Source organism: Bicyclus anynana, chromosome 11, assembly GCF_947172395.1.
Source record: "Bicyclus anynana chromosome 11, ilBicAnyn1.1, whole genome shotgun sequence".
NCBI classification, from domain to species: Eukaryota; Metazoa; Arthropoda; class Insecta; order Lepidoptera; family Nymphalidae; genus Bicyclus; species Bicyclus anynana.
Genome location: NC_069093.1, coordinates 1,530,845 through 1,558,244, shown reverse-complemented (window position 1 = coordinate 1,558,244; position 27,400 = coordinate 1,530,845). Strand labels below are relative to the sequence as shown.

At 36.0% G+C, this 27,400-nt stretch overlaps 1 protein-coding gene across 2 annotated transcripts in view; it reads right to left on the bottom strand.

Moving 5' to 3' along the window:
• The window catches only part of LOC112048070 (uncharacterized), a 129,737-nt gene that overhangs the window by 78,725 nt on the left and 23,612 nt on the right, over nucleotides 1-27,400 (bottom strand). Inside the window, exons 2-3 of one of the 2 annotated variants that reach the window (XM_052884122.1) lie at nucleotides 26,720-26,928; nucleotides 25,744-25,887 (exon numbers count right to left, since the gene is read on the bottom strand). In XM_052884122.1, coding sequence (XP_052740082.1) covers nucleotides 25,744-25,887; nucleotides 26,720-26,868 — 293 coding nt within the window. In that variant the 5' untranslated portion in view covers nucleotides 26,869-26,928. Of the gene's footprint in view, nucleotides 1-9,948; nucleotides 10,147-25,743; nucleotides 25,888-26,719; nucleotides 26,929-27,400 lie in introns of those variants that run through there. The other variant, XM_052884123.1, reaches the window with a different exon arrangement.

Here is a 27,400-nt window from a genome sequence, read left to right as displayed (position 1 = left end):
AGACTATCTTCTAGAAGGTAGGTAGTAAGGTAGAAGGTATCTTCATTTGACATCAGTATTAAAGTCAAGCACTAGTTTGTGCTTGATTTTAACAGTTGTTTCCGATCATTATCATCATCTATTTTGAAACGGTTAAAATCCAATTAATAATGGATTAAAAAGTGTGACTAAGCAAATAATGTTCTGTTTTATTTAGAGTGTGATTTGCTTTTAGAACATTTTAGTATATACATTTAGTATGAATTTTCTGAAACTAAATTCGATTTCGACTAGACATGATACCATTATCTACTTGCTTCGCTACCATACTATTATAAAATATTTTATATCCTATTTTTTATCCTTTTGGAAAAGTTTTGAAGTTATTTTTTTAATCACAAAATGTTGCCCATATCTTTCATGAAGGTCAATTAATAGAGAATATCTTATAATGATAAGTGATCTACAATACTACGCTACGTAAATTTTACGCGAGTTATTTTTCATATTATATTATAATAGTATGATCGATTGTTTAAATAACGAGGTTAATAAGTTTCGACGACAAGATGTAGGGGAAAAAATTGGAATGTATCGACAGAGGGTTTTACTAGAGCCGTTGGGTTTATTTATTGTATTTATTAGTGTATGTTGGGTGTCGACGAGTGAAAAGTAGTGATTAAGGCTACTGTTTATTAGATACAGGTTAATTTTATTTGGGTTATTTTCCATAGAAAATGTGTGATTTTTTCAATTGTTTTGTGATTGTTCAAATGTCATTTAAGCAAACGTCGATATGTTTCGAAGGCAATCGTACTAGGGACAGAATTTTGTATGTCGCTTTGGTAAATCATGAGACTTGTACTAGGGTCGTTCGGTTTGTTTACTGTATGGATCAGTGCTTGTTGGAGCTCTCGGCTGTTAATGGTCGGTGTCGGGCGAATGAAAAGCAGTTATTATGGCTACTGTTTATTAGCTACGCGTTAATGTTCGGGTTATTTTCTAATACTTTGCTTCAGTGGAATGATGTTTTACTGATGGTGACCGTTATTTAGTGGGATTATACGGCGTTATAAGGATATTATGGCGGTCAATTGGGTCAAAATTATGCTTAACATTTTATGTATCTTTTATCGGATTTGGTAATCGCATGTGGCAACTTAGACATGACATAGGCAGTTGACAGAGAGACGGACATGATTTCACATAAGACTTTAGGTAGTAAGTATACCCACGGCGTTAGTTTTAGCGTTTTATATGGTCTGTGGGTATACCTTTAGGCCTGTGATGCGGGCCACAACATATTTCCTGAAGAGCTATGTTGTGACCCGCATCATATTGGACATAGTCGACCAATAGTGACCGAACCGGATATCGCTCACTCTCTTTTGAGCCATCGCAACGAAAGAGAAAGAAAGAGAACCGATATCAAAAGTAGGTAAGGCTAAGTAATTGTCTTAATTTCATTCAGCCGCTTTCGCATTGTTATCAACGAAAGTTATTTAATCAAATAATACCTTAATGTTGTCTACAATGTCTAGTTGTGTGTTCAAGAAGTGGAAAAATTATACATAAATATTAAATACTAGCAATTTAGTTTTTCACAAATCCCTCGCGAACCATGGACTTTTCTGGGATAAAAAGTAACTTATGTGTTAAACCAGAGTAAGTAAGAGTAGGCGTTTAAGAGTAACAAACTTTCGCGTTTATAATATATATTAGTAGGATGAACAATTAAAAGAGTAACTCTAAAAATGAAGGACTTTCCATACAAACTTTCAACCCCTATTTCACCCCCTTTTATTTTTATTTTAGGGTCAAAAAGTATCCTATGTTTGGTCCAAGGTCCCATTAACGATTTTACCAAAATTCATCTTGATCGGTTCAGCCGTTTAGCCGTGAAAAGATAACAGACAGACAGACAGAGTTACTTTCGCATTTATAATATTAGTATAGATCTAAATAAATATAACTCAAAGGTGACATAGTGATCTATCACAAGCACAGTTCAAACTACTGGATGGATCGGGCTGAAATTTGGCATGCAGGTAGATGTTATGACGTAGGCATCCGCTAAGCAAGGATTTTGATCAATTCTACCCCCGAGGAAATAAAATAGGGGTTGAAAATTTGTATGGATAATCCTTCATTTTTAGAGTTACAGTTAAAAAAAAAAGAAATATAACATAATTTAAGAATTTTTCAAATTCAACCCCTAAAGTGGTGAAATAGGGGTAGAAAGTTTACATTGACTTCCACGCGGACGAAGTCACGGGCGTCCGCTAGTGTAATATAAGTAAACACAAAACTGTGCATGTATGCGCTTAGCGGATCAGATAAATTCGCATCACTTATTGCGGTGACTTTATAGACACGTAACATATCTATTAGTGGAAAATCTTTGCTTAGTTATTTTGTGACACAATTCTTCTAATATCTTTCTAAATCTGCCCTGATTTTAAATACAATGATTCCAATCAAACGCAAGTCAAATTCCTACCAGTATATGATTACGGGCCCCACAGCCTTTTATTAAAACTTGTTCAATTTAACAACTTCCTGATGTTCTGTGAATTGTAAAAGACAAAGTACAGTTATTTGGTATTACGTTTTACGAGTACGAACTAGGCCAAGTGGGCAAACTAACGAACTGGCTGCTAGATTGTGGGAGAATTTTTCGGGTCTATTTTTTGTTGACAGTCTATGGAAATTATGATTATATCTCATCTCTTGATCTTTAATGCGGACTTTGTTTTGGTAAGTGAAAGAGGCGTGGCTAGGTAGTGTTAATTAAATTTGTTTTCTCCAAGCGTGAGCCGTGATAGTCCAGTACCTCTGCCTCCGATACCGAAGGATGTGGGTTCGAATCCGGTCCGGGGCATGCACCTCCAACTTTTCAGTTGTGTGCATTTTAAGAAATTAAATATTACGTGTAATCGATCACACTAACCGTGAATGAAAACATCGTGAGGAAACCTGCATACCAGAGAATTTTCTCAATTCTCTGCGTGTGTGAAGTCTGCCAATCCGTATTTGGCCAGCGTGGTGGGCTATTGGCCTAACCCCTCTAATTCTGAGAGGAGACTCGAGCTCAGCAGTGAGCCGAATATGGGTTGATAACTAAGGGCATATTTTGACGGCCTCCGTGGCACAGTGGTATGTGTGGTGGATTAACAAAACAGAAGACCAGGGTTTGATCCCCGGCTGGATCGATTGAGGTTTTCTTAAGATCTGAATTATTTTAATTAAAGATTACCCCTAACACCACAAACTTAACCTCTTTGTAATATTAAGTACTAGCTGATGCCGCGCGGTTTCACCCGCGCGGTTCCCATTCCCGTAGAAATATGGGGATAATATATAGCCTATAGCCTTCCTCGATAAATGGGCTATGTAATACTGAAAGAATTTTTCAAATCGGACCAGAAGTTCCTGAGATTAGAGCGTACAATCAAACAAACAAACAAACAAACCCTTCAGCTTTGTAATATTAGTATAGATTGGTTGATTAGCGTTAGATTAGATTACCTACGTAAACAAATGCGACGAGCCTTATAATGAAGTATGCAGCGGTCGATGACCTTGAAAGAACCTGCTATAACACTAAAATTTGGACGAAACGATACATTTTATATCCGGACATCCGTCTATAACGGTTGTATAATTCTTGATTAGCGAATAACGTAACTTTTCACTTAGTAGTTCTTGCCAGTGGCGTAGCTTGCCTTAGAGGCCCTGTATTAAAATTTGTTGGAATCCCAAATGAAGGGAAAGATTTTTTTTTTTTTTATTCTTTACAAGTTAGACCTTGACTACAATCTCACCTGATGGTAAGTGATGATGCAGTCTAAGATGGAAGCGGGCTAACTTGTTAGGAGGAGGATGAAAATCCACACCCGTTTCGGTTTCTACACGGCATCGTACCGGAACGCTAAATCGCTTGGCGGTACGTCTTTGCCGGTAGGGTGGTAACTAGCCACGGCCGAAGCCTCCCACCAGCCAGACCTGGACAAATTAAGAAAATCTTAATCTGCCCAGCCGGGGATCGAACCCAGGACTTTCGTTTCGTAAATCCACCGGCATACCACTGCGCCACGGAGGTCGTCAGAAAAGAAACAAGAATGCTTGCATACGATATATATTAAAGTTAACTGACCTATGTAGGATGTTTCAAAGTTTTAGGCGCATGCTAAAAATATTATTTTGTCATATTATATGTTTTTTTTCCGGAAAGCAGTGTGATTGTAGATTACATTTTACTATTTTTTGCTTTTACACATAAGGGGTCCTTGTAGTTCGCGGGCCCCGTATAATTGATACGGTTGATACGGCGGCAGCTACGCTCCTGATTCTTGCTTCGAATAGCTTTTTTTGTATGAGTACGTCAATCATTTTGAATAAAGAGCCTGGAATAGCCAGACATGCCTCATTTTGTGAATGTTGTACGTTTGTTAGCTAAGTACGGTAGCCTTAGGTAAAGGTTTCAAGTGTTCAGATCCAGAACCTGTATCCATGTGGCACGTAGATTTTCTTTCTACAAACGCAAACGCTTCGAAATCTAACATAATGTATGGGAGTTACAGATCCGATCTACAACTTGATCTCATGCTCTGTCGATAGTGAATGTCATTTACATTCATTTTGTTAGTTTCCGAAGCATTAGCGATTGTAGAAAGAGAGTGTACATGGCTACAGGCTTCAAATTCTAGAGCGTGTTTTGTAATATTTTGATCGGCATAAAATGAGAAATAATGTCATCAGATACACAGTTTTTCGTCATCCCTTTGAGACCACCGTTAAACATGAAACAATAAAGGTCTCTGGTGAAGTGTTACCAAAATGGTCTGGCGACTGGAGATACGACTTTTCTTGATATTTCGTTGAAAACATACAAAAAAATACTATATTTTCACTTGGACAATTGAGGATTCAAGGACCCAGTCCTTGAATCATGACATGACAGAGATGTATTTTAAAAGTAGAAGGTTTCAACTGCTACTTTTAAAACCCATCACTGTCAAAACTTCGTAGTTGTCTATCGTACTAACTTATGGTAGAAGCATCAGCTGTATTTCAGCTTTTATAAAACAGCGCAGGTCTGAACATTACAGGCTCTTTTTCAGTAATAAATCACTAATGTTTTGTAAATAGAGTAAATATACAAAGCAAATAGAAAACCAAAGTCAAGGTGGGGACTTTTTGCGCATTGTTGTCGATTTTCTTTTGATGTTTGTTTACAACAATGAAAACTGCTGAATGGATTTCAATGTAACTTTCACTATTTGTCAAGTTTTCTTTGCTTATGTTAGACTCAATTTGGTGTAGTTTTTTTGGGTTCCAATAACTTCGAGTAGTCAAGTAAAGTCGACTAAATTGATACATATTTTAAAAGAAACTCCTCCGCCGCTTCTGACTTTCTGTCTGTATAAATACGAAATTTTATGTGGAGCTTATCCAAAACATTGCATTCAGCCTTTCAAGATTTAAGGAAAATAATGAATCTATTCGACTTTAAAATTACAAAAGTCCGCGATGACGTCATTTAGCTTAGCTTACTACGAGTGTATCTATTTTATCGTCTAAAGTCAGCCATTGACGGTCAATTATTCTCACGTTTCTGCAGCGAAAACGTTTCATGAGTCGAGCCCTCATGCACTCAGTGACCAATATGTACACGATCAGTTATAGTCGTGGGTGCTGCAGAAACGTGAGAATGATTGATCGTCAATGGCGTGCATTAGTCGAGCCGTCATGCACGCAGTGACCAATACATCAGTTATAGTGCTGCAGACACGTGAGAATAATTGATCGTCAATGGCGTGCGAAAATGATCATGTAGAATTTAGGGGATATTTTCGGGGACGAAGTTGCGGGCCATTTGTTTTTATTTAAAAAACCTTTACAATTTAAGTACAATCTTTACTATTTAAGTATAGATTTATATGAAAAATGTCTAACCAGCGTTTGTATAAAGAGTTAATTACACGCTCTTCAACGAAGAAAACTAGAAAGCATCGTACCGGAACGCTAAGTCGCTTGCCGGTACGATTTTGCCGGTGGGGTGAGTACGGAATAATTAAAATCATTTGATCACTGACCCCAATAGGAAATCGAACGTAAGTATTTTTTTAATGATCTCTAAAAGGGAGTTTTATTTAGTTTTAGTACCTTCTGTTCATTTTGAAGGCGGTGCCAATCCAGTGTCATGTTTTAATAAAAGCTGTTTCTAAAAGAACCACAGAAATTTTGTAATGTAAACGGCTTGATCACTGACTTGGCACCGCCTTCAAACAGATCAGAAGGTAGCAAATAGGTAAGATGTTATTTTTTGCTTTTTATTTTAGGTTAATTTTTTAGTTGGAAGTCGGTTGAATTTTTTTTTTTATTAAAATTTTTAAGAAAGGTTGGTTGTTTTTACTTTAGACAAAACAATAATTATTGTCTAAAAAATACAAGTTACTTCATTGTAGGTACCTATAATTTTAAGTATGTTTATTTTGATTAATTGTAGATATTTCCTTTTGGAATGATTAGAAAAGACTAAAGACTAAAATTCTAACGGGCTAAAATCGAATCTAGAACTCTATGGTCTTACCCCATTGCCGTGGGGGGTAATTTCTGAATCTACTAAACTGAAACAAAGCCTTGTTAGTTGTGAGTCACAGGCTATATTTTATGCCCATATTCCCATGGGAAAGGGAACTACACGGGTAAAACCAGTGCATACTAACGGCGCCTGTTAGTATACGAGAATAACAGTGGCGAAGGCTGGAATTTTGTCAAATTTAACCCAATGAAAAGGAAATTCACACTGCGTGATATGGTTTCACATATATACATCATATTAATTATAATAATGAATATGTATGGATTTGTACGTAAACAGTAACCCGGTACAGTAACCAGTAATCGGTTTGTTGGACTCTTCGCCAGGTAGGTTGTTCCGCCAATCGTTTGTTTAAATAATAAGTAATTTTGTAATGGAACCGACCTGAAAGACGTATTTCAGTTATTTTAATTTTAAACACAAAACTACTGAACGGATTTTGATGAAAATGAAATGGGACCAATTTGGAAGTATACTCTTTCAAACAAAAAAGAATTTTCAAAATAGATTAATAAATGACGAAGTTATGGTTACGTAGTGGATGAGGTTATGAAAAAAAACGCGTCGAATTGAGAACCAAGAAAAAAGAAATAAAAATAACATAAACTTATGGAGTATAAAGCATTATACTAAAAACGTAATAACGTCCAAAGAACCGTGTATAGATTTATGGGATACGTCATGATTTTTTATGTGCGTAAGTCATAAGTTAAGGTTATATAGATGGTTCATATTACCATACCATAAAATTAATGTTCTTCAGTTATGTTTCGCATTTAAGTTATTTTGCAATTAAATTTATGTTTATTTTATTAGCCATTACTTATATTCTATGACTTATACGTTCTATATGCGTATCTAGGTGCTTTATTAAAAAAGTCCTGATTTCCCTAATCATAGGGAGCGATGTTTAGCATCATGGGCCTCCCTACGATTAGGGAGGTGTTTTTTTTATTCTTTACTAGCGGTCGCCCGCGACTTCGTCCGCCTTTACACCTCTTTAATCCAGCTCTTAGTAGTATCGCTGTAAAAATTGAGTAACTTCTCCCGTTTTCTCAATATTTCTCTTCGCTGCTCTGTTCCTATTCATCGTAGCATGATGAAAAGTATACTTTAACCTGCTCAAGAGTATGAAGAATAATTGTACCAAGTTTCGTTAAAATCCGTTAGTATTAATAAATACCTACTATTAGTTAATATTAATAAAAAAATAATAGGTTTTGTTTCTTTATCGAACATACAGACAGAAAGACAAAAATTTTACTGATTGCATTTTGGCATCAGTATCGATCACTTATCACCCCTAATAGTTATTAACCGACTTCCAAAAAGGAGGAGGTTCTACGTTCGGCTGTATGTATGTTTTTTTTTTTTTTTTTTTTTTTTTTTTTATGTATGTCCAGCGATAATTCCGTCAATTATGGACCGATTTTGAAAATTCTTTTTTTGTTTTGAAGGGTTTACTTCCAGGGTGGTCCCATTTTTTTCATGTCAGGATCTGATGATGGCATCCTGGAGAAATTGAGGGGAACTTTCGAAAGTTGTAGAGACGGCTAGTGCGTTTGTTAGTGTTTCCATAAGGTATTTTAAACCACTACAAATTTATGAAGGTCTGGAGTTGGTCTGATGATGGAGCCGAAACACAGACGATGGAACTCGTCAACGATTTACAGCAGTCACCTTTTGTTTGGGCTTGATTAATTTGAATTGATGAGTACTTTCCACCTATATGGGTTGTGACTGTATTAAGGGTCTGATGATGAGGACGAGGGACAGTGAAGAGAACTCCTCGACGGTTCACAGTAGCTACCTCGTGTTTGGACTTGATAAATTTGTATTGATGAGAACTTTCCACCTAGATGGATTGTGACTGTATTAAGGGTCTGGTGATGAAGACGAGGGACAGTGAAGAGAACTCCTCGACGGTTCACAGTAGCTACCTTGTGTTTGGACTTGATAAATTTGTGTTGATGAGAACTTTCCACCTAGATGGATTATGACTGTATTAAGAGTCTGATGATGAAGACGAGGGACAGTGAAGAGAACTCCTCGACGGTTCACAGTAGCTACCTTGTGTTTGGACTTGATAAATTTGTGTTGATGAGAACTTTCCACCTAGATATATTGTGACTGTATTAAGGGTCTGATGATGAAGACGAGGGACAGTAAAGAGAACTCCTCGACGGCTCACAGTAGCTACCTTGTGTTTGGACTTGATAATTTTGTATTGATAAGAACTTTCCACTTAGATATGTTGTGACTGTACACACGCAGTATGTATGCTAACACTAAAAATAAAAAAATAAAAATTTTAATAAAAAAAATTCAACCGACTTCCAAGTCAAAAAATAACTTTAACTAAAAAGCAAAAAATAACATCCTACCTATGTGCTACCTTCTGATCAGTTTGAAGGCGGTGCCAAGCCAGTGTCGTGTTTTAATTAAAGCTGTTTCTGAAAGAACCACAGAAATTTTGTAGTTAAAACGTGTTTAATTAAAACATCACTGGCTTGGCACCGCCTTCAAACTGATCAGAAGGTAGCACATAGGTAGGATGTTATTTTTTGCTTTTTAGTTAAAGTTATTTTTTGACTTGGAAGTCGGTTGAATTTTTTTTATTAAAATTTTTATTTTGAAAATATATTTCATGTACAGAATTGACCTCTACAGATTGATTATAAGTTTAGATAGATTCACAAGTTAGCCCTTGACTACAATCTCACTTGATTGTAAGTAATCAAGTAATAAATAATTAAAAAAATCTCAGTCGATCCAGCTGGGGATCGAACCCAGGACAACCGGCTTGTAAATCAACCACGCATACCACGAAGGATGTCAAACTAACTTTTTAGCTATTAGGTATCTGACCTACCTTACTCTTATCATTCTGTCGTGCTGGTAAGTATTTCAGAAGTTATTTCTTTTTTTGTTGTGATGAGTGTAAATAGTCAATAGCATGAAAGTAGAAGGGGGTAAATCCAAAAATCCCCTCCACGACTCTCCAGCTATATTTTCAAAATAGAGGGTAGGTTATACAAGTAACACACATCTTAAGGTAATAGATAACGGCAGATAGAGGAAAAATGGAAAATATACCCTAGGATCTCAGTTTTCTAAAGTTTATTTTATTTTAGATTTATAAAAAATATTCGTACGTAATGGTAGGTAGGTATATTTATGTTCCTACTATTTTTATACACGATCGATACGGCAAAAAAATTATATTCACTAAAACAAGTGCAATATACCAAGTAAAATTTATTTTATTAAAAAAAAGAGTTCTCTTAATATAAATTTAATAATATTAAAAAATATTTTTATTATTAAAAAAAAATATGTATTAATATTTTTTAAAATCTCACCTCAAATTAAGCCGCGATTATAAATCCTCGCCACAAATAAAACACAAATCACAAAAAAATATATCACCAACACATAATTTTCAAAATAAGAACTCTTTAGACGAAAACTTCGTCAATAAACCGTTTTATTTGTCTATAGAAAGTGTCGGTAAAACAGTCGCGCGCATTTCTCGGTGGACGGCCGCGTACTGTCACTAGCGACGCGTTTATTTGAACTTGGAAGTTTTCAAGAGCGCGGGCTTACTCTGGTGAGCGTCTTAATAAAATTATCGCATCATTATCGCATCTCTATCGCTATTGAACTGTTTTACTTTTTCTGTTCACTTCAGTAGGTATTAATTATTACCGAGAAAATCGGATTTGCGTGTTCGCGATTTTGTATACTCACTAAAATTGCTTTCTTTTTCTAGCTTTCGCTCATCAGATTGTACATTTGTAATTTGATTTCATCATGGTTTTTTGGAAGTTAAGTTTATGACGAAAAAGAAAATCATCAGCTATTGGTAGTGGTAGGATTGAGTCCCTACTCATCCCTTGTATGGAAGGGCAGATGTAGAGTGAGAGTAGGGTAGTAAAAAATATTCCATCTTATTTCTTTAGTTTTTGTGAACAGTTATAAAATATCTGAAAACATAAGATGCCTTTTTTCTTGAACAATATTAAAAATTACTGATGCGACGGTTCGTGTCGTACTGGCTCAAGAAAGTGTTATTTTTTGAATTTTGTATTTGGAGCGGCTACGACACCGTCGTGTCCCGTCGTTATTGATCGAGACGACAATCGTCTAGCGGACGGGGATCGAGCCTATCACCTGACAGTATTGAGTCCGGCCTTTTACCGTGGAACTATTCATCATTATCAAACCATATTCGGGTGTCGTTAGATATCGGGGACCTCGTCTTCGCCGGCGAAGACGCTGTGTAGCTTGTGATTGTGTTGCCTAGGAAGCATAGTCGGTCGTCATGTCATCGTCTGGATCGTAAAGGACGTTTTTGGGACGCCTAAGATTGAAATTAGCGTTAAGGTTGGGAGTGTAGTTAGCAGGCCTCAACCACTAGTTGGTTGGGATGGATGGCAGCCCTGTCGAAATAGTTCCGAGAGAGCTGTTTCATGTTAGCTATTAGTTATAACGAGAGAGCTATTGAAGGTAAATCTGAGTCTCTATGGAAGTCGTTACTGCGTACAAACCACGGTGCGCCCGTGATTAAAGTACCTTTACATATAATTAGTGGATAGGCCAGGACACGTTAAGAATAATAACCAGAGCCATTAACGTACTCTCCGAAGCACTAGAATATTACAAACTTCCTAACTTTTGAAAATTTAGAAGAAATAAAAACTTACAAAAACTCTTCCATAAATAACTAAAATACAGTAAACCGGCAAACTATATGGATTAAAATTATTTATACTTGAAGAAACAACAATAAAAATAAATATAGAATAAACACCATAAGATACAATGGGAATGATAATAGCGCCTCGAACAGCGCCAATGTCTCCATTGATTATGGCAGTGCACGTAACTGCAGAGCGTAACCACGGACACTCACCCGCTTCTCGAACGCGACTCGATTTTAGTATTATTCTTAAACACGACATTGTCATGTCACATGTCGCTAGATAAAAAAAACATTAGGTATAAAGAAATCATAACGTACAAACCCTGTTTGACTTTCAGGCGATCCGCACCAAATATTTCGCTTCAACAATTATTCTAATTCAAATTGCTAAAGTGTAGGAAACCCTTTTGGCCTCTATATTTCTGGCGTCTTTTTTCGGCGTTTTTTTTAAATAATAAAGGTACTGACTACCTGACAAGTAAAAATACTATTTTTCGCAACTTGACTTTATTAGACTTCATTGGAAAATTAAAAAAGCTAAGCATTTTTCATTTCATTAATCTTAGTTTTGGGATAGATCACTGAATTCCTTCATTTAACTATTTTTACAATTCATTAACAATTTTTCTCTATAATTTTCAATCCACATATACTTAATATAAAACATTTTATAGAACAATATCTTCCCACAACATTATTTTTAATTTCTGAAATGTATATTGTAAAATTCTTCTGCTACATTGTAAGTATCGTTAGACTTATCTTTTCGTTCTGCTGAGTAGGTAAGTGAAAGTCTTAAGACAACTTTTATTTGCCACAATATGAAATTCCAAAGTAAAACAATTGTAAGGTTTACTACAAATTCTCGAAAATTTATTACAATAACATAAAAATACAAGTACAAATTAACATAATATTATGTAAATAGGGTTCCTAATAAAATACTACGAATTTAGAAAATACCGTTGTATTTTCTAAATTCGTAGCTCACAAGCATAACATTTATTATGTTACTCGTAATAAAAAGTCTAGCATAACCTCAAACATCGCCACCAATCAGTCTTTATAACGGGAAATGTATACTTTACTTTACTTAACTTGAAATATGTAAATCATTAGATACAATCAAAAGTAAACGCTTGAGATGCTACACATGGTCAACGACTTTATGACGAATGTTCAGCGGTGTGTGAAGGAATACCTTTTTTGTTTTTAGCTGTAAACTGGAATAATAACTACAATGTAGACCTTTTTAACAATTTCTACGAGTACTTTGACAGTTATACAATATAAATGATTTTAATATCTTTTATATAAAATTAATGACACTAATATATGCATATTATGTCTTACAATAGTCGTAATCTAATCCAAACAAACAACCATTTTCCGCTCTTTCTTTATAATGTAGAGTAGACTTTTCGTGCAAGAGAAAGACAAATAATAGGCTAGTTGAAACTTTTTTATAATGTTCTTAAATAGCTCATTATCGTTTTACTAGATTGAAAAAAAAAACATATTTTTTTGAGACATGATAATTTTAGTTTTTAAATATGATTTTGACGATACGACCCTTAACGCCTGTTGGCCATGACGGTCTATATTTCAACTGTTTCATGACGTTACTATAATAAATCCCATACAAATGGAGCGTTTGACAAAAATATTAGTTATCAATTAGTTCAACGTTTAATACATCAAGTGTGTTAATAATGTCAAAAAATGAACGACAGCGTTTTTGACGTTTGGAAAATTTGAAAACATACGTGATATTTGAATTAAGTTAACTTTTATTATAGATTTCCATTTGATATGAGGTAACTATCGAATTAAATAGTGTTCAAGGTGTAGTGCTGAAGGCACAGAATATTTATAACACGAGCAGTATAAGCCTCAGACGTATGGTACGTGTACCGTGGATTGCTAAACGCTTATTATGTATTAATTCTTCTACAGCTTTAAATTAAAGTAAGTCTCTCGTGTTTAAACGAACAAGCTTGGTATTCGATTTTAGGGATAGGGATGTAACGGAGGTAATTTTAACGACTCCGAAGGCGGAGTCGGAGTTTTTAAATTTGATTTAGTATTTTTTATTTTATTTTAATTATAAAATAAAACATATACAATAAAAAAAAAATTGTGATGTTTCCAAATAGAAAATTATGCTTCAAGCTCTGATTAAAACCTCCGATTTAAAAGTGTCGAAGCCGAAATCAGAACCGAAGGTATAATAATAATCGGAAGTTCCGACTTAACGGAGCCGGAGTCGAAGCTCCGTAACATCCCTAGTTACTCGATTCATATTACTATGAATCGAATACCAATGGTAGTAGTTACGAAGCGATATTTCCAATCCAGCATACCGTTTTGATCACGTTCGGCATCAAACGGACCGTGCTATGGAATTCCGGACCGGTAGCACTTCTATAATAAATGGTCGGTTTAGTGGTTAACTTATTCCACTGTACCTTATGAGATCCAGAGTTCGACTCCAGCGTAAGAACAAAAATTCCTAGATATGACTGTGTTTTACACAAATAAGCGTAAATAAAGGAAATGCAGTGTGCGTAATATGTAAAATAGGTTTTCTAATTAATGTTATCAATACGAATGAGAGTTTGTTTGTGACACTTTGAAAATAATTTAAAATTAATTTGTCAATGGAAAGCTACATTATCAGCGGGTAACAGCGTTATATTTTTAGTCCGTATTCTTACGGGTACTAACTGTCTTATTGGTCCTATGGTTAGCCGATGCATCCGATCACGGGGTTGTCGGTTCGAGTCCTGGGTCGGGCTATGAGATACTTAGATTTTCTTTCTTATAATAGTAGAAGATACTTATTACAAACGACTTTCACCCATCAGTTTAATGGATGAAAGTGTTTATATAAAAATTAGTTAAAAATTATAGGTAATTGGTATTAACAATCATTAATAATAGTTAATAACGATATTAACCGGTATTAACTACCATTAATAATAGTTGATAACTACTAAAATAGTCGTTTTTCTTTTGTGATCCTGCAAATATTAAAAGATCCAGTACCTAAGTACCTATTCAGGATTTCAGCAAATTCACATATTATTTTACAAACATTATTATTGAATTGATAAGTGATTGTTCACTTCATTCCCAAAATAAGAGTTACTGAATTCAAAACTGTAAGAACTATTATTATATTATAATAGAAAATTATAAATTACTGAACTGAAGCAAACGAAGTAAGAAGATAATTTTATTTTAAGACATTAGCGACATCTATTGAGAAACGTATAAACTACTATGTGATCACCGCCACAGCCTTGTGCAAGAAAACTTCCTCTCTCTGAAGTTTCTCTGTAACTAAGAAGTGACACAAGACAACACTAGATGGCGCTATAAAAATATGTAGGTACTGTCCCTACATATTTATATAGCGGAAGTTTTATATACCTATCAGATGTTTTTTTTCATTACTGAGAAATAATACAATAATGAACTTAAGCTAACTTATCTTAATAACTATACAATCATGCCCACGTGGAATGGTGGCAATAATACTGGATGCATTTCCGCGCTGGATACATATATTAATCTTTATTGCGCATAACAAAATATACAAAAACACAATATTAATCAAAAAATAACATAGGTGGTTATAAAGAAAATACCAAAAATGTTATCTACAAACTGAATTTTATGTGTCTGATATTTTGACAAAATAATGTATTCCCAGGAATATAACCAAACAGCCTCAGAATATGAAACTTAGAATAAATAAAGAGGTCATCAAAATATTGCTTTAGATCTAATATTTTTCTGAAACCTTTTGAAGCCACAGTATAAATATTAGGTACCCGTCAGGAAGCGTTCATAATGAACAAAAATATTTATTTGTTTCAAATATTTTCTTGAACCGACAGAAAACACAAAATCAAACTTTATAATACGACAAGCGGACGCCCGCTACTTTGTCGTCGTCTTCGTCGTTAGTTTTTCAAAAATCCCTCGGGAATCATGGATTTTCCGGGATAAAAAGTAGTCTATTGTGTTAATCCAGAATATAATCTCTCTACTTCAAATTTCAGGTGATTCAATTTAGTAGCCGAGGCGTGAAAGAGTAACAAACATTCATACCATCAAAATTATCAGGTTTTCACAAAACTCGGTAATCCATGAATTTTTTCGGGATAAAAAGTAGCCTATGAGTCAATTCATAGTAAAATCCATTTCCATTCCATATTTCAACCAAATCGCTTTAATAGTAGCGGCGTTAAAGATTAACAAACATAACATCTATACATACTTTTACTTTTTACTTTTATAGTATTATTAGGAAGTAGGACTAGTAGGATTTATTTTTTTAAAAATAAGATAAGATGTCATCAAGATTGTTACTAAGCAGCAGTATTTTATTTATTTTTGATTCATCATCATCATATCAGTCGATGGATGTTCACTGTAGGACATAAGCCATTTGTAGGTATTTGTAGACTTCCAAACGTCAAGCCTGCATTCATTGATTCCCCTGTCAGGGGGTCGCCATTACAGCACCTTGAGACTCTTCAAACTACGTGCCCCGTCAAAGTCCACTTTTAATGAATTAATATTTAAGTATAAGTATTGCCTATAGTTTGACATTGACGTTATCCCGATTCCATTTATCACAACCGAGATTTTTTACAAAGGAAAATGTTTTTGGTTTTCACCAAAGACTAATATAATATCTACTTACTTAATCACGAAAAATTTTAATTATTTCACCAAAAATACTAATACAAAACCTACATACTAATAATTTGTAAAAATATTTCACGGATCCTGAAGTATTCTATCATATTACAAGTATAAAAAACGTATTACAGTAAAAAATACTCAAAAAATTAATGAGCAGATATTTAGGTAATATTCTGTACGGAGCTTTATAACCGCAATATATTTTCGTGTCCGAAAATTATGAAAAGTCGGAGTCACGCCAGAGACGTTCAAAATTGCTTAAAGCTCACGTCTCAAAGCCTTTAAGCTGGAAACGTACACAAATTTGGAGATGTTATCCTTTATGTAAGTCGCCCTTTTTGAGCCAAGCTCAAAGGGGTATTTTGGAAATTGAATAAACCGTTTCAATAGCATAGAAAGTTTGTAAGTAAGAAAGCCATTGCATGTGTTATATGCATACTGTATAATAGATATACCTACCATTGGAAATTCTCAATAAATATTTTCAATAAATATTTCTTATTATTTATAAACAAAAATAATAAGTACATAATATAACAATGCAAAAATAAAAATAGAATACTATTGGTTATATAGCGACTTGGTCGCTAACTATGGGCCTCATAAGAAGGCTCAGAGTCACACAGCGGGCGATGGAACGAGCTATGTTAGGAGTATCTCTGCGTGATCGAATCAGAAATGAGGAGATCCGCAGAAGAACCAAAGTCACCGACATAGCTCAACGAGTTGCGAAGCTGAAGTGGCAATGGGCGGGGCACATAGTGCGAAGAGCCGATGGACGTTGGGGTCCCAAAGTGCTGGAATGGCGACCCCGCACTAGTAAGCGCAGTGTTGGCCGACCCCCCACCAGGTGGACTGACGACATCAAGCGAGTCGCAGGGATTCGCTGGATGCAGGTGGCTCAGTGTCGTGATGTTTGGAAGTCCCTACAAAAGGCCTATGTCCTGCAGTGGACGTCCATCGGCTGATATGATGATGATGATGATGATTGGTTATATACTGAATGTTTATTGTTACGGCTAAGTTAATAAAATAAAGTAAAAAAAAGCACTTAACGTAGAAGAACAAAAAGAAAAAAAGGTTCTTATGTAAATAACACTACAATAATAATTTCCATTGATGTGGAACAGGTCTTGCACAATCGTTAATTTCATTAAAATATCTCTTTTTATACCTATGTATAAAAGCGTAAATGAATAAAAAAAGATTAATAATAAGCAGACAGAACTTGAAAATTTAATTTCAGTTGAATGTGGGCGGTTGAAGATTAAACAAAGACTTGCCTACTTTCAACACTAAAGTGTTAGACGTTTATTTAATAAAAAAAATACTTTTCTTCGGATCAAAGCAAGCACTTAGCAGCCTAAGACTAAGAGCAACGGATGTCGGCAAGTAAATAGCATTTTTCTAACGAACTGAGCATTGAGCATTGAGCATTTACTGAGCGCTCATTACGTGAAAGCCTTTAAGAGTTCCGACTGAGTGTTCGCTTGGAAACTCTAAGAAACGCTTCGCCGTTAATGCTGCTAATTTTGTTTGATTTACCACTTTTGTTTCTACTTCTCTTGTACGTAAAGCATTTGGAAATTGTTCTGCATTTCTCTCAGGATAGCCTGTAATTTTTATAATCTGTAATTCTGGCATGGTTGTCTCTTGGTCACTTAAGAATTTAATAAACCTTAAGGTAAAATAAATAAATGAGGCAAAAACTTTAGGCAGGTAATTGGATTAGGCTTATCACGAGGGTCAAATGTTTTTTGACGGCCTCCGTGGCGCAGTGGTATGCGCAGTGGATTTACAAGACGGCGGTCCCGAGTTCGAGCCCCGGCTGGGTTGATTCAGATTTTCTTAATTGGTCCAGGTCTGGTCGTGGCTAGTTACCACCCTACCGGCAAAAACGTACCGCTAAGTGATTTAGCGTTCCGGTACGATGTCGTGTAGAAATCGAAAGGAGTGTGGATTTTCATCTTCCTCCTAACAAGTTAGCCCGCTTCCATCTTAGATTGCATCATCACTTACCACCAGGTGAGATTGTAGTCAAGGGCTAACTTGTAAAGAATAAAAAAAGACGCCCGCGACTTCTTCCGCGTGGAAATCGATGTTAACTTTAAACCCCTGTTTTACCCCCTTCTGATTTAATTTTTGCGACTAAAAGTATACCTTTTACGTATTAGGGTCTCAAATCGAGCCAAGTTTCAACACGGACAGACACAAAAAAAAAACATATTTTTTGCTTCTAATGAATGTTATAATGGCCCTCTAACTAAAATTATAATAAAAATATTTTCAACGTACAGAGTTTGACCTGTTACAGTTTTATTCTATTTATAGATTTGTACAGCCGTGATAGCCCAGTGGATATCTCCTCTGCCTCCGATTCCGGAGGGTGTGGGTTCGTATCCGGTCCGGGGCATGCACCTCCAACTTTTCAGTTGTGTGGATTTTAAGAAACTAAAAATTACGTGTCTCAAACGGTGAAACATTGTGAGGAAACCTGCATACCAGAGAATTTTCTTAATTCTCTGCGTGTGTGAAGTCTGCCAATCCGCATTGGGCCAGCGTGGTGGACTATTGGCCTAACCCCTCTCATTCTGAGAGGAGATTTGAGCTCAGCAGTGAGCCGAATACGGGTTGACAATGATCATAGATTTGTATGTTTTATACTGGGTCTTTTACCTCAAAAAAAAAAAACAATTACCTATTATTATATCTAAAGTTTGTACAAATCAGAAAGCGCACTCTGCAGTTCATTCTTTGAAAAGCTAGATGCACTTCAGTAAATTCAATTTCTGTGTTACAAGATTAAACGGAGAGTGCAGTGATCTCATTGTTTACTTACATACACTCTACTTAGATATTTGTTCAATTGTGTTTGAAATGTTTTGCTCTAGAGGGTGTTAATGTATCTACGAAGGTTATTAAAGTAGTGGCTGTTTTTTTTATGTGAAATATCTATAGCCGCACGCTTCGCCACGCTATATGATGGTATATATATACAGTATATATGCAATAGTGTGCACGATGTGGCGACGCGTCGCCATGCGCAATCGACTGTGCGATTCTCTCCCACTCGAGCCGGCGTTAAGCCATCTCTCTCGGTACATTGAGCTCGGATACCTATAGTGTATACTCCGTAGTGCATACAGTGTTGTTTAACTCCTACAAAATAATGTCGATATTTCACATCTGCCAGGCGTCCCGTGACGGCTCACATTTTTTTCTAAAATACCTTTTTCGAAGGCTTTCTCGTAGGCCACAAACGCTACGCAAAGTTATACAACCTGCCGCAGAGTATACCTAGTTAATAGATCTGTCAAAATTGTAGAATAGTAGATTGTTATACAAGGGGCTAAAAAGACCCATTATATACGAGGTATTTTTAGGGCCCGAGACGAAGGCGAGGGCCGCCTAAATAGAAACCGAGTTTATAATGGGTTTAGCCCCGCGTGTTACATAATACTTTTCACTACGATTGCGAGAAAATAAAATAACTCGATACAGTATTCAATGTTTTATTTTATTTGAAAATTAAAATGTAGGTACAAAATGCTACAACTTTGGATGTTTCGGGGAGATGCTTTTACCCGGTAACTTAATTTTCGACTACAGTGAAGTTGAACAATGAGTATGAGGGGTAAACATGTTAGATAATTGTTTAAAAAACACCATGCGTAAGTTGTAAGTAAGAATGCACTTGTTGTTCTTTTCTCCACTTATTAAATTTTTTGTATTTTTTTTTTATGGTTTCAGACCACAGATTAAACAGTGTTTAATTTGTAAGTCTTTTTTTAACCCATCTCCAAATTAGGGTCACCATTCTCACTAGACGAAGACATAACAATTAATGTTGCGAAACATGTAAATTACGGTCACAAATTCACAATGAATTTATTTAAAAATATCAAGTAATTAGATTATTCACGACAATTGTTTTTAAATTCTCGCTCTTTTATTTTATTTTCTTTATTAATATATTTTTTTCCCATGAAGAGAAGGCAAAGGTATTAATTACACCGTACACCCTTGTCTTCAAATCTCGCTCTATAAATTCGCAACTCAATAAAAATCAAATAAAAAAAAATAACCGCATTCCACAGACAAGAACGCTGCATTTTATTCCAATTCCAAGTTTTATTTTTATCAAACAGTCAGGACCTTACCTCTGGCTCAATCGCTCGACGCGCGAAGCCATATAACCAAAAGAAGAAGAAGAAGGGCCTTACCGGATGATTCTATTTACGAATATCCGAACAGACAATAATTAAAAAAAACAAAATTACTTTAGCCCCTAGAGGCTAATATGCTTGTTTAGCTCCGCCGTGGAGTGGTAATATGACAATGTTTTTTAACAAGAGTAGTGAAAAGGTTATTTGAATGTTTGACAGATTTTCGAAGTTTTGCAAAAGCTTTGATAGAGTTGTTCGCATTAGTTAGAATTTCGTCTTCAACTCGGATTATGGTCTCTATGTCTGGGCTGTGGCTAGCGATTTAGGGTTCTGGGCCCGTGGCCATGTGGCACGTCGATTCTCTTTCTACGATCGCAAACGCTTCGAACTACAGGGGCCCCTTACGTAGTGAAAGCAAAAATTTGCAAAATGACTACAATCTCACTGAATCTGGCTCAGAAAAAAACATATAAAAAACTGCTTAAGAGTTTTTTACCCTTTATTTGGGCCCCCCAACTAATTTTGATATAGGGCCCCTTCAAGGCTCGCCACAAGTGAGAATTCAGTCAAGGGATAACTTGTTAGTGAATATAAACAAACACTACGGAACCCTGAAAGGTCCGTCTACCCAAGATTGTCACTGGATAGAAACTTTCTTCCATGTAAAACGCAAAAGCTTAAAGGCATTTTTTTTTATATTTTACAAGTTAGCCCTTGACTACAATCTCCCCTGATGGAAAGTGATGACGGAGTCTAAGATGGAAGCGGGCTAACTTGTTAGCCCGTTTCGTGTTAGGTTGTGTTTGATAGACATCGTACCGGAACCCTAAATCGCTTGGCGGTACGTCTTTGCTGGTAGGGTGGTAACTAGCCACGGCCGAAGCCTCCCACCAGCCAGACCTGGACAAATAAAGAAAATCTCAGTCTGCCCAGCCGGGGATCGAACCCAGGACCTCCGTCTTGTAAATCCATCGCGCAAACCACTGTGCCACGGAGGTCGTCAAAGAAGCTAAAAGATAGCAAATTTTGAAATTCCAAAACGTCAAACGAACTTTTGAGCGAGCGTTTTAATAATTTCCTACGGTACACTAATAAAATAAATACATGAAAAAAAATGACAAACAATATAAAGTTACATAATATTTTACTCGTTCGTTAAAAGTTTTGCCAATTAGCCGCCAAAACGTTATGGCGAACGTTACCTACGTAGCACTTTACGATGTTTTTCATTTGCAGTCTCAGACCAATTATTGTATAGGACCTGCCTCGCTAGACGTTACTTTTCTGTCAAAGTATATGATCAACGATCTAATGCGATTATAAAAACTGTCTCTATATCAGCATCATCATCATCAGGTGCCCTCTTCAAACTGAAGTTTGGCGGTCAGATGGAGAAAACTTTTCCGATCACTTGACATAATTTTCAGCTGGCTGTAATTACGCTTGGTCCACTCCTTAATAACGTCCACCCATTTACGTCTCTGCCGTCCTTGTGCCCTTTTTCCGACTATCTTGCCTTCTAGGATCAACCTAGGAAACTCGTAGAGGGGTCCTCTTTGCAGATGTCCGAAAAATGCAACCTTCCGCCTCATTATAGTTGTCATAAGCTCGCGTTTGCAGTTTGCTCTCTCCAGCACTTGAGCATTTGAGACAACGTGATTCCAAGAGATTTTCATCATTTTCCTTAATTCCCACATCTCAAATGCTTGCAAACCTCGACAACAGTCCTTTTTCAGAACCCACGTTTCACAGCCATATAAAAGAGTGGACCAAACGTAACATTTTAAAACGCGATATCTTGTCAGAAATGAAATTTTGGGATCGCATAGTACTTTGGACATTTTACTAAAAGCAGTTTTTCCTTGTCCGATTCTACATTTTATTTCTTCGAGATGGTCCAAATCTGAAGTAAAATATCGCCCTAAATATTTAAATTTATGAGCAACTGCAACCTCTAAACCACGTAGGTATATTTTGGGAAGCGGAACCTTAGTTTTTGATATAACCATTGTCTTTGTTTTGTTAATATTAATGTTCAAACCCATCGCATCACCAGCAGCATGTCTCTATATAATCGATGTTAAATAGTTGTAAGTGTTGTTGTTGTTCGTCGGTTAAAGAGTTCCATAAAAATACTTTTCTGTATAATTGAATAGTGTAAAAAACGGGCAAAAACTTCTAGTTTAGTATAAGATATACATCAAATATAAGCTCGTTTTCCTCAGAAAATGACAGACAATTTTGTTCGTGACTATAAGTGCGATACAGGTCCTTCTATAATTGGTCTGAGTTTGCAGTACGTATTCGTTCATTTTATTTGTTACTTAATGTTTTACACAGTCTGTTTAGTTTTACAATGTAATTTTTATTTGTTCTTTAATTACACGATAAAGCTGATAGACGATTTTTTTACTTGTTTGTTGTGAAAATTGAGTAAAAGAAGTCGTCACCTTGGCGAAATTTCATTACTAAGATCGATCGATTATATCGACGACTGATTCACGCCTCACTCACGCCATATTCACCCGTGTGGTTCCCGTTCCCGTCGGAATGCGGGGATAAATAGCCTATATATATTTAGATAGCTTTCCTTGATAAATGGGCTATGTAACACAATTTTTCCAATCGGAACAGCAGTTCCTTTATAATATTAGTATCTATTATTGTAGGACTCAAAGGTGATTACAAAAATAAGAAAACTAATGTTGAACAAAGGTTATGATTCACAACATTTGTCAGGACAACTTAATTAACAAATCAAACTGTAACCAAAATATGACTCTAGAATGGCAGAGAATGACCTTGAGTGGAGTCACGCACTTGTAAACGTTGTGTGTAGGGTTAAAGGATCCTTTGACTGATATCAAACACTCCCCTTTTCCACTCAAGTCAATCTCCCCGCCTATCCGAAGTAACCCATAAAGAATTACACAACAAGAGATGTGGACGGCTCGAACGCCACGAGCACACTGAAGCCAACACGAGATCGAGCGACATCATATCCGTCACAGACTACTATTTCCTACACTATTTATTAAAACAAAAACAAATTTAAAAGCGGCCAACGTGGCGATAACACTATAGATTATGAAGAATTGAAAAAAATATTCTGATACTTATAGCCGACGCCCGCGACTCTGTTAGCATACAATTATGTTTTTCGAAAATCTCACAGGAATCATGGATGAAGAGTTGACTGTGTCAGTATCAGTTCGGTAGTTACAGCGTGAAGGCGTAACAAACATTACACACTCACAAACACAATTACATACAAACTTCCGGCTTTGTAATATAAGTATGACTTTCTGCGAAAAACCGACAAATACAAGCAGCCATGCCACCCAAGAAAAAGATGAATGTAAATGAAATTTCGGGAGCTCTTAATAACCTTGTAAAATACCCAACAGTTTTAATTTATACATTTTAAAATAAAGAATTACAAAAAGACTTATCAATTAATTACTTAAAGTGTTTAACCCTAAGCCAGAAAGCCTTTAATCATAATGTTATCTTTAGAGAATATTTTATAAGTTGTCAGCAAAAAGATTTGAGCTGTTTAATCTTGTCTGGAATCACCCCTTTGTTTTAATTTCATTTTGCCCCTCGAGTTGATAAGATTAATCTACAATATTCATCGGTTAGACTCTTTTTATTGAATTACTCGCTAACTGCTAGTTGAAGGTTTTTAAGTGATCTTTATGTATACCATAGATGCAGGTTTGTAACCATGATCATCATCATTATCAACCCATATACGGCTCACTGCTGAGCTCGAGTCACCTCTCAGAATGAGAGGGGTTAGGCCAATTAGTCCACCAAGCTGGCTCAATGCGGACTGTCAGATTTCACACACGCAGAGAATTAAGAAAATTCTCTGGTAAAATTCTCTCACTATGTTTTCCTTCACCGTTTGAGACTCGTAATATTTAATTTCATAAAATACACACAACTGAAAAGTTGGAGGAGCCCCGGATTTTGTCCCAATGCTGCTATTTTGTCATGATTGAATTATTTTATGGTTTAAATTAAACCCTTATCAACCATCATTATTATCAGTCTATGTAACAGTGCGCAAGCCTCTTTCTCTAATAAAAGACCAAGAACCAGATCATTGCCAGATCTTTGTCATTTTATAAAAGCTGGAAGTCTGTCAGCTCATGCTCCTCCGGACCGGATTCGAACTAACGAAGGCTGTCACGGCTCTCTTTGTAACCATGGTAAGCAAATATTCGGGTTTTCTTTATAATTAATTCTTATTAAAAGCCTCATAGTATTAAGATGGTGCGGTGTTACAACGTTGTCTTAGAAAATATATACAGCTCCTGCGGATTAATTTAAGACCTGGCTCGAATGATGTGTACTTTGTTTGTATGGTTGAGTTTGATAGCCAGGTGACAAGTTAATGCGCACGAGTTATATGTCCCAAAAGTGTAAATTTAATTCGTCAATCCGAATTGATACAGTGCAATGAGTCTTAACAATGTATAAGTTCCAAATATTCCTCTCTTTTCAACCGACTTCAAAAAAGGGAGGAGGTTCTCAATGGGGATGATGACTAGGTTTGAATATATTGATTTTTATGATACCTACATTCGGGTAAATAAGTTCAATGTTAACTAATTTTAAATTACGCAAATCTGACCCTTTAAATCCCTGTAGCTCCGAAAGTAATGATCGCAGATACCCTGTTACTTTTACAACATTGCTTTACTATTAGCATACTCTTAATTTATATACAATTTAAAAAACTGTCTTCATCCCTAATCATCATACGCGTATAATGTTTGTTACTTCAATATTATTATTATTCGTCATTTATTAACCAACTTAGAAAATTATTTTTTTGTTTGAAAGAGTATACAGATTGGTCCCATTTTATTTTCTTAAAAATCGGTTTTTAATTTTGTGTTAAAATCAAAATACCTGAAATACGTCTTTAAAGTCAGATCCTTTTTATGGAAAATAGATTATAAAAGAGAAGCGAGCGCCCTTTAGTGTATCATTAAAAATCTGCTGACGATCACGATGATGATTGGAAAATATCCATCGAAGAATTTGTTACCTTACCTGAAAGAAAAGAGAATAAAATATGTTAATAGAACGATTACCTTCGGCTTAAAACTATTCAACACGTCATGTTTTCCTATTCAAATAGTAAGTTTTTAGAAATGCTAATAGATCCGTCGATTTTTACAATCGATTACTATCAATTTAATTTTCCGTGAATAGCTCCATCTTAATGAGAAGCTCAACTTTTTTATTTACGAAAATTCTCGATTCTGGTAAAATTTTTTACCGTAACCCAGTTATCCGGTGATAAAAATTCTGAGCGTCGGTTCAACGAGATAATGTACCACGCAATTTGTAAGACATTGTGGCTGTTAAGTAATATAACAATTAATTAAAGAACAGTAAAAAAAACATTTGTTTAGTAACAACCTTCGGTAAACTTCCCTCCTCCCAACTTGTATCAATAACGAGGTTAACAGCCATAATATCCTACAAATTGCGTGGTACATTATTTCGTTAAGACGCTCAGAAATTTTGGAGGGTTGCATGCTATTCACCTGATGCAGTCCTGGGCGCAGTCCCTCAGGCGGCAGTAGCTGCAGCTGCAGGCGGAGTAGCAGGAGCCCCCGGAGTCCAGGCTCACGGAGTCAAAGTGGCGCAGACCCTCGCCTGAGCTGGGCACGGTGTGGGAGCCGCGCCACCTGGAATTACATATATGACTTTGATGAGCAAGGACAACAATGCATAGGTACAGTTTGACTTTGATGACCAAGGAGAAGAATGTCTACAGTTTTACAAGCTGTCGTAAACTGATAAGAAGGCTCAGTAAGTCGCGAAGCTGAAGTGGCATTGGGCAGGCCACATAGTTCGAATAGCCGATAGACGTTGGGGTCCTAAGTTGCTTGAATGGCGACCCCGCACCGGAAAGCGCAGTGTTGGTCGATACCCCCTTAGGTGGACCGAGGACACCAAGCGGGTTGCAGTGAGCCGCTGAATGTTGGCGGCTCAAGACCGACGTGTTTGGGAGTCCATGCAGGAGGCCTATGTCCACTGTCCAGCAGTGGAGGTCCATCGGCTGATAATGATGATGATGATGATGATGATGATGAAGTTTTGCCACTTTTATTAAATGACTACCGAAAATGCGCCATTATCTCCAAAAAAATACTATTGTTGTGGGCGGATGTCGCAATAAAAACCGTAAAGCAGTATGATATGAATAAACTTTTACCACTGGCAAGTTACTCACAAAGATAAGAATTTAGTTGTCAGAATCCAATAAGCCAATACTAATTGGTTATAAATATTAAGTATACGTCTGTTTGTTACCTTTTCACGGATAAACTGATGAACCGATTTAGATGAATATTGGTATAGATAGATAAATGGAACCTTGGAGCAGAACATTCACTACGTATAAACAGGAAAATTCATAGTACCAATAATATAATGTAAAAACAAAACTACCCACTTTATGACAAACGAAATATTATTTTACAAATACTTTCAAAATCTACAACAAAAGATGCTTACCTTCCACTCTTCGAGTCCATGTGTTCCACGACTACATTCCAGGTCCTGTGTATCAGATACAGGAGGAAGAGAATCCTCGAAGACTCCGGGTTGGGAGCTTCCTTTTTCGACCACTTTCGGCTGTTGGCGCTGCTTAGGCCGCTCCCCATTTTTGAATTTCGAATAATTAAGGCATTTGGACGGCCGCTGTTGATTCGAGATGACGTGTGCTGGAATTGAAATTGTATACTGTTAGTACTTGGAGACGTTTAGTAAATATTCTTTAGTGAACAGTATTTTAAAAGGTTTTGAGATGTTTTATCGCTTAGTTTAGTAGTAAGTACTATAATTTTCGCATTACTTTAAAATGTTGAATTGATTGTTGAGCCTTGAAAAATTAATGACACAAAAAAAAAATTAAGCTTAAAAAGAAGACGAGAGATCTAAAGATCTAACTAATTTGGCTGTTCCTTTGCAGTTTATGTGATACCCACGAGTATATACATATTTTATGGCACCACTTGCGTATAAAACTACTTTATTAGTTTAGTAACCAATGCAAAAAAGGAAAAGATACTACAACTCCTAACTTACAGGTTATAAATATTTCAACTGGGCAACGCTTTCAAAACTATCAGAAGATAGCAAATACGTTGTTATTTTTTGCTTTTAGTGCACTATTTGTGATAAGAAGTCGGTTAT